Genomic DNA, 11,963 nt, shown 5'->3' on the forward strand with positions numbered 1-11,963 from the left:
TGCTAGCTACCGCTGTCACGGTTGGAGGGAGTTTCTTTCTCAGGTTGGCTGGACATGTGTTGGAGCTTTGTTTAGCTCTTTATTATGTGCTAATCAAAATTCATTTCAAAAATTATTAAATATTTTAATCATAGACTATTATGATTAGATTTTTTTTTTAAATCACTTAATAAAATTGATAGACAAAAAAGTTGATTAATAGACAATCGATATATAGACAAATTTTGTGACATTCTAAATATTTAAATTTTTTGAGCAATAAAAATATAATGCATTAATATTGTGTCTATCTCCAAACATAAAGCATGTGAACGAACAAATAGTTTGGGTGAGACTTTTAAATAGGTTTAAAATTATAAACAAATCCTATTTGCAGGTGCAAATTTATAGTGAAATTGCACTAATATTGTGACTATCTCCAAACATAAACCATGTGAATGGAAAAATAGTTTTGGTGAGACTTTTAAATAGATTTAAAATTATAAACAAATTCTATTTGGTGCATATTTATAGTGAAATTGCACTAATAATATTGTGTCTATTTCCAAACATAAAGCATGTGAACGGAAAAATAGTTTGAGTGAGACTTTTAAATTGATTTAAAATTATTAACAAATTCTATTTAGTGAAAATTTATAGTGAAATTGCACTAATATTGTGTTTATTTCTAAATATAAATCATATGAACGAAAAAATAGTTTGAGTGAGACTTTTAGATAGATTTAAAATTATTAACAAATTCTATTTAGTATAAATTTATAGTGAAATTGAATTCTAATGAAAAAAAAAAGAAGATATATTCCAATTCTCAAACATTTTGAAACCCAAAATACTAAATATATAGTACATTTTGTGTGGGTGTGAATATATATACAATAAAGTTTTTATTTTTTTAAAGATTATTTTAGTTTCTCTAATTTTTTTCATGCATAGCATGAATAGATTATGAGTTTTAAAAAAAAAAATTAATAAGGAACTAAAACTTTAAAAAGTATATTATTTATTTATTTTTATGAAATACCTCCAATTTAATATCTATATATCAACTTTAATAGTAACAAGTCATCGCATTATATAGTACTTGACTTACTTAACTTTACTTATTTAGCTTTAGTCAATTCAAACAACTATTGGGTAATTTCAACAATTAATTCTCAAGAATTATTTTTGCCACGTGTAATGCATAACTTTCAATGTCACATTTTGTTTTGTACAAATCTCTAATAGAAACTTAAAACAATTGAAATGCATCATATTTTTACTTTTGGATTACAAGGTAGTATATGTTCTATATTTTCTCTATCTATTGCTACGAAATATAACACATCGTGAAACATATATTGAATCTCAATCATCTAAGATGAATATATTAAAAAATAAATAAATAAAACATATATTGAATCTCAATCATCTAAGATGAATATATTAAAAAATAAATAAATAAAAAGTAGTAGAAGAAGAAGAGTGCTTATCAAGCTAATTTAAGGACAAAATAAAATTGTTCCTGATGTGTATATGACAATAATAACCAAAATGAACATAACCGCGATACTTACGTGGGATTTTTACTTTCGTCCATTTTTTACTCTTCAATTCTAGCACATAAGCACTATGAATTTCACCACCTTTTGTATTTATCACCATCATATTCCCCTGCCACCCTGTCACATATGTCACGTCGGATGTAGAGTCGGGGACGCGCGTGACGAACACCCATGTGTCGTCCTCTAATGCAACCACGTCACATCTTTTCCTGATTTTGTATATTACCCTGTCAATCTCCACGTCGTTAGCCTGCAACCATATGTCACGGTCGCTTACGTGCCATTGTCGGGTGACAAAGTCGAGTGTTTCAGTGGTATAACAACTGTCGACGTGGAACTCACCACATTGGAACACGCACGTGCACACGTATCGCCCGATTGACATGTCCGACAACGTCGTCCACGTGTCCCTTGCCACGTCGTACGCCAACGTTGATTTCAGCGCTAAGGTAGTGGTCGAGCTCCGTCCGCCGGCGACCACCACTGTCCCGCCATCCTCCGACGCCGCACATCCGAAGAACAGGCGGTCCTCGCCTGGCATATCGGCGCCGCGCCTCCACGTGGCGGAGAAGAAGTTGTAGATGAAAACTGAATTCAGATACCGCCGTGTCACCGGATCGCACCCCCCTATCACCGCCAGCTCCGCCCCAATACCGACCACGCTACATAACACCGGCATCCTTTCCACCACCTCCGGTATCGGCGGAAAATCATGCCAACGCCTTTTCACCGGGTCGAATAGCGTGAGCCGGAAACCCACTGTATCCAATCTGCTTAAACTAAACCTTGACTGACAGATGGCAATGACAGGTCGGGTTAGACCAGAAGCTTTCCGGCGCCGGAGGAACTCCGGCTGCTTAATCACAGCTTTCCATGCTCTACATACAGATGAAGCCTTGGGAAACTGATCAAACGAAATCCGAATAAGACATTCAAAAGCTAAGTCGTTGGGAAGACCGGGAATCAGCTCCATTGCAAGAAAACAGAGAAAAGCAAGTGATCGGAGCAGAATTATATTGCAGATTATTATATTTCAGAGTTTTGGGTTGGGTTCTTGAAGATGAAAGGAAACAATAAATAGCGTCTTTATTAAGCTTTGGGGCCAAAACCAATGTAGCTTTGTTAGGGTTGCCGAATTCTAAGTTGTATGGGATCCAAACTTTTAGAAACTTCTTTACAATTTTGGAATTATTCTATTCAAATTTTTACAAGTCCTAATACTATTTGATTTAAACTTCTAAACAAATTAAAAAAAGTAAAATAGTATTCAATTTGGACTTTGGTATTCGTGCTAGTTAAGATAAAAACATCTTATGAATTTTTAACAAATTAATATTTTCTCTCTAAATTCATTTTTATTACTTTTTTAAAAAATAAAATTAATAGTATAAAAATATATCATTAAAAATTTTAAATGATATTTTTATTTAAAAAAATAGAAATATTGGTTTTTTTTTGTTTTTTTTTAAATTAAGCTATAATTATATTAAATCACTGTCAGTGTAAATTTAGGTTACTTAAAAATATAAAAAAAAAAATTAATATCAATGTCATTTAAAAGATCTCAATTAGAGTTGGGTAATAATATATTTTTTATATATTAATTTTATTTGTATAAAAAGAAAAAAAGTACATTTAAGTTTTTTTAAAAGAAATTATGAAGTAAAATATTCAATTATTAAGATTACAATTCTAAAATAAATTTCAAAATCTCTAAATCAATCAAGACCGATGAATTAAAATCACCAATTAAATCATTTCTCACCAAGGCACCAACAATGAAATACTACACGTCTTAATAAATAGCTATGATACGGAGTACTATTTTTAGAATATTGTAGAAACCAAGGTTCGAACCTCGGCGGCGGCAGTGTGGGAATTATGTCCAAAGTGGGCAGATTCCTTGTGCGCACCGGCATTTGGCCCTGCCTACTAACCCATTGAGTCACCGTGATTTATGATGGGGTGTGAACCCCGTGGGCTCGGGCCCAAGAAGAAAAGAGATAAAGCCCAGACAAAGAAGGGAAGCCCAAGAAGAAAATGGAGCAAGCCCAAAAGAGATACGAGCCAAACCGAGGAGTCGGTTGGCCCGGGAGTCGGCTCGACCCGGAGGTCGGCACGGGTAGAGGGTTGGACTAACTAGCCGTTATTCCTAATTATCTACCCTTAAAAGTCCTATTTATCTACCTCATCCATAACCCCCAAATAAAGGCTACCTATTAAGTCTCCCACTTATTACCCCACTAATAACCAAGTTAATACCTATTAACTACCCTACTAAATGGTCCAACGGACACTTTTGGGGATGGGCTAGCTATAAAAGGAGGAGAAGACAAGAAGAAAGGGGGGGGGGGGGATCCACTCACTCATACACACATAGGAGGACTCTCCCAAGCACTCTTCCTACACACTTGAAGACTACTATCACTCTCCCACAACTACTCTCCCAAGAAGGCCTCATTCCACAACATACCAAGAAGGCTCCACCACTCATCCATACAAATGGAAGGACTCTTCCACACCATTCCATCACTCTTCTTATATTATTATTGCTATATTATTAGAAACACAACACTTTGTGTAGAGAATAGCCCTACAAGTATGTACAAAGACACCTACAAAATACATAGTGGAATTAGGCTTGTCACCGCCCAAAAAGGCCCGTGGTTTTCACCTTTCGGTTTCCACGTACAAAAGCATTGAGTTATATTTTTCTACTTATTTTTCTATAAACATCATGTGAAAGGTGAATCCACCGACCAAGGTTGTGTTGGACCTCCTTGGGCCCGAAAACCCAAAAACCAACAATTTACATCCTCCCACAAGCTCTGTCGGGTCGGAGGTGGGGGCCCTTAGGGCTGGGGATTCAGTCTTTGGGGTAAGAATATTGTAGAAACTCAACGAAAAAGTATTCAAAAGTCAGTAAAAGTATGTTTGACATATAGATTTTCATAGACTTTAATAAAATTCATAAAATTTTCCTAATAATTTAAACGCTCTCTTAAATTCTTAATTTAAACTCTTTACATGTATAGTATAGGGTAAATCCATCTAAGTTGGTCAATTTGTTAACTGGATTAATTATAAGTTTAACTCTCAACGAGAATGATCTAATTGGCCTTCTTGGTTTGAGCCGATCAATATTGAGCAACCAATTGTAATTTACCTCTATGTGGTCATTTGTCAACTAAGATCATAACGCGGAGTTTACTCATCAATACACACCCTCGTAGGTTTCCCTCGTCACCCAAACTCCATTAAACTACATAGTATATCTATTGATAAATCTAGAAAACTAAATCTAAAACTAAACTCTTAAATACATAAAAGCGAACCCCTAAACCAAATTTTTTAAAAAAATATCATAAATTTTAAAAGGTGAACTTTGAGTTGAATAATTTTCATACTCAGTGCATGCAACTAATGATATCGTTAGGTGCATTTTATATTATTGTTGGGTGTATTTTGTGTATTTTGAGTCTGTTTGGCAGAGCTTATTTAGGAGCTTATAGCTTATTTTAAACTACTAATAAGCTATAAGCTATGTTTGGTAATGTTAATCAAAATAAACTCGTAGCTTAAAATAAGAGCTTATTTTGGAACATTACTTTAGATAGCGTTTCAAAATAAGCTACTAGCTTCTTAACTTCTTCTTCTTTTTTTTTTTTTTCAATTTTGTCCTTATTATTTTAAAGAAATGACATCATTTACCTCTCAATTAAAACCATTTTCTCTTCTCCTTTATCCGCAAGTTTCACCACAAATATTATTATTATTATTATTATTATTATTATTATTATTATTATTATTATTATTATTATTATTATTATTATTATTATTATTATTATTATTATTAGATGAAGGAGATTTGCAACAATATTACTACTTCATTATAGGATGCTAGGTCATGATTATGCTAATAGTTTTATTTCAAAATGTTATTTTTTTTTGAAGACGAAATGTTAAATTTTAATATGTTTAAATTTTATGAAGATATCTTTTTTTGTCTTTTTACATTTATCAGCTTATCAAAAAGCTAATTTTACCAAACACTTCCAAGCACAACAACTAGCTTAATCGCTTTTCAGTTTTTAGCTCCTAACTTATAGTTTTTCAACTTTCTGCTCCCTTTTAGCTTTCAGCTACCTCTCCAGCTAAATTTGCCAAACATAGCATTTATATTGTTACTAAGGCTCTGTTTGGCAACGCTAAGCTAGGAGCTTATAGCTTATTTTAAGCTACTAATAAGCTATAAGCTCTGTTTGGTAATGTTCCCAAAATAAGCTCCTAGCTTAAAATAAAAGCTTATTTTGGAACGCTACTTTAGGTAGCTTTTGAAAATAAGCTACTAGCTTCCTAACTTTTTTTCCATCTTTACCCTTATTATTTTAAAGTAATGACATATTTTAACCTTATGAATTAAAACCCTTTCTCTTCCCCTATCCCAACTTTCACGTCAATCCCTTCATCTTTAGCTTATTATTATTATTATTATTATTATTATTATTATTATTATTATTATTATTATTATTATTATTATTATTATTATTATTATTATTTTTAAATTAGCAATATGGTTTCAACCAATGACAATATTTCTACTTCATTATGGGATGCTAGATCATGATCATGCTAATAGTTTTATTTTAAAAAATGTTTACTTTTTTTTTGGAAGACAAACTGTTAAATTTTAATATGTAAACAAATTAATTTAAATTTTATGAAGATGTCCTTTTTAGTCTTTTTACATTTATCAGTTTACCAAAAAGCTAATTTTACCAAACACTTTCAATCATAACAGCTAGCTTAACAGCTCTTCAATTTTCAGCTCCGAGCTTATAGCTTTTCAGCTTTCAGCTCATTTTCAGCTATCAGCTCCTAGCTTATAGCAATCGTTATATCCTACACCACGGCGCACATAGCACTGTGCGCCGCGCGCCTCCCAAAACGACGTCATTTTGGAGTCGTGTTGGGAGGCGCGGTAGGAAGTTGCTGAGATTATGTGTATTCGTTCACAACGTTATGTGTATTCGTTCACAACGTTATGTGTATTGGTTCATACAGTTATGTGTATTTTTTATACAATTATGTACATTATTTTTATACAATTATGTACATCCGAATCAGAAAATTTGTGTGTATTATGTTAAGAGTTGATGTGTATTATGTTAAAAGTTTATGTTTATTATGTATTATGTTAGATTATGTGTATTATCTTTTAAAAAGAGTATGTATATTTTGTTATAACATTATGTGTATTCATGTATAACATTATGTGTATTCAAGTATAACATTATGTACATTCTTGAACAGCGGGTTTTTTTTTAAAGAAAAGCCTACTGCCATTCACTGGGGCGGGAAATTTCAAAAAAAAAAAATAATTAAAACGACGTCGTTTTGCATCTGGGCGCATAGTGCAATGTACGCCGTGGTGTAGGATATAAATTGCCAGCTTATAGCTTTTCAGCTAGGTTTGCCAAACAGAGCCTAAGTGTACTCTAAAAGCAAATTATAACTATTAAACTCTAACAAACCGTTTGGTTGCAAGGAAAAAATTAGGAACTAAAGGAATTGTTATTCGGTAGTAAAAAAAAATGTAAAATTAAAGTAAAAATTTAAATTTTATTACTTGGTAAGGCCTAATATAAAAGTGAGGACTAATCTCTGGCAAAAAGGGAAAATTAGCTACTTATATTAACATTATAACAAGAAAAGAAATATATCTTATAATTAATTGCTTTTTTAAATAATGAAATATGTAGGGTATGGAACAAAATGCAAAGGGCATTGGGCAATCTTTGTCGGCGGTATCGACGAAACAAGACAATATATAGTTTGCGGTAATTAAAAATCAGAAATTCCAAATATTTCTGAGTAATCTTCAGTGCTAAGTTTGTCTTTATCTTTATTAAATAATAAAAAAGAATAAAAGATAAAGAAAAAGGGTCACCTTGTCTTGCGTCCAACGTCAAAGAGTCTTTTAAGTTTTAAGTGTGAAATTTAAACAGATTTTACTGGAAATAGCAAATCAACTTTTGTAATGTTTTTTTTTTTTTTTTAAATAAAGAGAAATAACTCAAGTTTTGTTTTCTTTTAGCTACTTATATTTTCCATTGCTTAGTATAGTCACGTAATTATAATTTGTAACTTTACGGTACCAACTGCCCATTAACCTGTTTATTGATCTTTTTAATTTGAACTGGTTATTTATGTACAACTTAGATTGGATTACCTCATTTTACTCCTTTATCGGTTATGACCACAAGGTTAATTTTACTTGGAACACACATTCAAATAACAAATCTGTATGAGCAGCTCAATTGGTCACATGAATGAAGTTTGAAAACAATAATATGAGATCGAATCTCACCGCTATAGTGTGAAACAATCCCTCGAAGTAATGGAGCTCACCTTTGTGACTTTTCTGTAAATTAAAGTGTTTTGTTTAGATACGTAAATAACTTAACATCGAGAAATAAGGCTATAATTTTAAATAGTGTTTAACTTTTATTAAACTTGGCGTGTGAGTAATTAGTCATGTTTGTTTAATGAGTAACTAAAATGTATACGTAGGCTATAAAGCTAGGGGTGTTTGGTTCATCCGCACAAATTGACATTCTTCTAAATGACACCTAAATTTTCTTCTTTTGATTGATGAGTTCTCTACGTTGAGGTGGAAAGGATATATTACAGAGAGGTTGTTGTCTTTGCAACATTTCCTCTCAAAAATATGATAAAGTACTACAAAGCTTGTACCAACCCAAAAAGAGTGAGCATATATAGGGATGTTACTTTAAAGCTACCCTGTCACGCCATCGAGTTTATCAGTTTGGACTTATAAGTTATAAGGTCTTTTTTGTTATTTGATTTAAAAGTTTTTAGCCTAACTCTAATTAAAAACTTGAATTATTCGCCGTGCTCAACTAAAATTTTTGATATTTTAAAATAAATGTTTTTAATGACATCACATATTTATTATTTTATATTTTATAAGAGAATTGATAAAGCTAGATCCATAGTATCCAAAGAAGGATGCCACATATTAATATATCCCTTTAACATTATTTATTAGTTTTATATATTTGGGATAAAGTACAAATAAGCTACTAAATTATTTGAGAAACATCAATTAAGTTATCGAATTCAAATAACCCCCAAATAAGCCATTGAACTCGAAGAAAAAAAAAAAGCAATTAACATTTTTAACAGGTTAACTCCAAGTTTTTGCTGACTGGATTGCCAAATGTTTATGGAATATAATAAATTAATTAATAAATTTGAAGGTAATGAATCTTTGAATTGTAGAAAATAAAGATAATATAACTAATGAAATTAGATCTGTTTTTAATTTTTTTAGAGTTAATTACCAAAATGGTCCCTTGACTATAGTGAAATTACCAATTTGGTCTTTGACTATTTTTTAACCAATTAAGTCCCTCAACTTTAAAAAATTTAACCAATTTGGTCCTCCGTTAGTTTGACCGTTAGTCAACGGTTAACTTGGGACCAAATTGGTAATTTTGCTATAGTCAAGGGACCATTTTGGTAATTAACTTTAGGGGTGGACAATTCGGTTTAGTTTTCTCGAATTGAACCGTACCGAACCGAACCGAAGTAATATACCAAACAACCGAACGATATTGAATTCTTATATTAGACTTTGGATATGGACTATGTAAACATCATAACACATAATATAGAACTTTTGATAACAAACCATAAAGAAATCAAATAAAACATTTACGAGAGATACCCGTGAAAATATGAGCTAAACGACAGAGCAAGCAGTAAGGGACTTGGATTTACTTTTTATTTATTTATATTTATTTATTTATTTATTTATTATTATTATTATTATATTATATTTTTAAAAATATCAAACTGTATTCGGTTCAGTTCAATTTTTTACCGAACAATTCAGATTGGATCGGATTTTTTATCGAATCGTTCGGTATACAAGAATTCAATATCGTTCGGTTGTTCGGTATATTACTTCGGTTCGGTTCGGTACGGTTCGATTCGAGAAAACTAAACCGAATTGCCCACCCCTAAAGTTAATTACCAAAATAGTCCCTTGACTATAGAGAAATTACCAATTTGGTCCCAAGTTAACCGTTGACTAACGGTCAAACTAACGGATGACCAAATTGGTTAAAATTTTTAAAGTTGAAGGACTTAATTGGTTAAAAAATAGTCAAGGACCAAATTGGTAATTTCACTATAGTCAAGGGACCATTTTGGTAATTAACTCTTTTTTTTTATAATGAATAATTTTTTAAAAGGGAAAATTTTAATTTATGCCCCTCCATAATATGTCAATTATAAATATCACCCTTGAATTATTAGTGATGTAAATGTTGCCCTCAATTTTCCAAATGGTACATATAATGCCCTCCCATAGTGTAAATGTTGCACCTCATTTTTCAAAACGGTACATATATTGCCCCTACCGTATGGTACGAGAGGGGCAATATATGTACCGTTTTAAAAATTGATGGACAACATTTACACTATTAATAATTCAGAGGTGACATTGATAATTGGCATATTATGGAGGGACATAAATTACAATTTTCCTTTTTTTAAAATAAATGCATTATAGACATCTAATTCTAAATTAATTAAATGCATATGTATTATTTTTTGTTGTAGCTACTAATTTATTTAATTTAATAAGAGTAATAAAGTGGCGTACATACTTTTCATCAACAATAATGAAATCAATGAATTTTGTTTTTAATTTACATTCGTTGTTGGGACAAATTGTTTTAAGAGTTTATCAATGACAGTTGTTACAATTCGTGTAAATAGAGGATGATAATAAATAATTCAAAATATATAGTTACAATAAATATTGTAACTATATAATGTTTAATGGCATATTATAGTTACAATAAATATTGTTATAATGATATAGTAAAAAATAATTTACAAATTTCCTTAGAAGGTTTCATGCATTGATATATTCTGATGTGTAAACTTGTTCAATTAGAGCCAATGGGATGTAACATTGTCAATTCTTTGGGAAATGGTCTTACCGTTTTAGATTCCAGGTATAATTGTATTTATGATCAACAACTTTGTAGTTAGAGCATCCATATTAGTTGGGAAGAATATGGGGATAATGTAAGAGTGATTAGGAGAGAGAATGTGGGGAAGAGAAAAAAAAATTAAAAAAAATCAAAATTAAAAAACAAAAGAAAAAAATAAATAATAGAACCTGTCAGGCGCGCCGTTCGCGCCGTGTGGGCGGGCTGCTGTGCGCGAAACGCGCACAGCAGCCACTCTTTCCTTTTCTTTCTCTTTCTTCCTTTTCTGCCATTCTCCCCAATTTTGCAGGAAGATTATTTCCACAATATCCCCACTCCACATTAGTTATTATCCCCATTGAGAAGAATTAATGCTGAAATCTCCCCATACTATGCATTGGTGTGGTTGCTCTTAGATCGAGCAGGTCTACCAATGATGTAAGAACAATTTTGTTCGATAAAAAAATAGTATAATATTTGTAAAGTAATGTACAATTGTACTATTATAAAAATACATACAAAAACATTAATACCATAACGACCTAAATCATACCAATAATGCAAAAGTATAATTGAAATATTAAGTTTTGTTCTGATCTAAATAATCAAAAGAAGATTAATTAAATGAAAAAAAAAATAAAACTTAATCTAATTTTTTTAATGCATAAAAATCAAATGATTTTTAAAGTTCTTGATTTATAATCTTTGATGCTTAACTTTGAATGTTATGCATTTAGTCGGACTAATTATTTGACCAAAGTTTATGTTAAATTTTATATTATATATATATATATATATATATATATATATATATATATATATATTCTTAATACATTTTAAAATATTCATAGTATATGTTTAATAATTATGTCAACTCTAATTGGATGAGGTTTGAACCTAAAACCTTTCTTATATAAATTAATAATGAGTAAGTTAAAAATAATAAATTGTCAACGGAATATTCCCTTAATTTAGGTTATTTAAGGGAAAAAAATAATATAATAGAGGGTAAAATAAGAAAAATCATTAAAAAATATTAAAATCAAAATAATATGAACCATTCATTTTAAGAAATAATAGGACCGACATTTTTTTATTTCAGTTAAGGATCTAACATTATTAACTTTTATTAGAATTATTCCAAAAAATTGAATCTCAACCCTAAGGGCCCCCCACACCCCAGCCCGACAGAGCATTGTAACCCACAGGCCAACCCATATAACTCACCACCCGCCACGAATTAGTTGAGCCGGGTTAGAGAAACCTCCAACCCAACTAGCCTAAAAAGGGATTAAATGGGCCCAACCTGACAGGTTGAGCCCGTTTTGACAACTATAAATATAATTAAAATTTTGGCCTAAGTAACTCATAATTTCATTTAGTTAAAAAT

At 31.1% G+C, this 11,963-nt stretch overlaps 1 protein-coding gene across 1 annotated transcript; it reads right to left on the minus strand.

The window, feature by feature from the left end:
• Positions 1-1,691: 1,691 nt before the first annotated feature.
• Positions 1,692-2,757, minus strand: LOC109163219 (F-box/kelch-repeat protein At1g80440-like). The gene is made up of 2 exons (XM_019311984.1): positions 1,887-2,757; positions 1,692-1,771 (listed from the first exon to the last, which is right to left on the minus strand). Exons 1-2 carry the CDS (start codon positions 2,515-2,517, stop codon positions 1,767-1,769), a joined length of 636 nt encoding a protein of 211 aa, XP_019167529.1. The 5' UTR covers positions 2,518-2,757; the 3' UTR covers positions 1,692-1,766.
• Positions 2,758-11,963: the final 9,206 nt, after the last annotated feature.

Source organism: Ipomoea nil, unplaced genomic scaffold (assembly GCF_001879475.1).
Source record: "Ipomoea nil cultivar Tokyo-kokei standard unplaced genomic scaffold, Asagao_1.1 scaffold2980, whole genome shotgun sequence".
NCBI lineage: Eukaryota > Viridiplantae > Streptophyta > Magnoliopsida > Solanales > Convolvulaceae > Ipomoea > Ipomoea nil.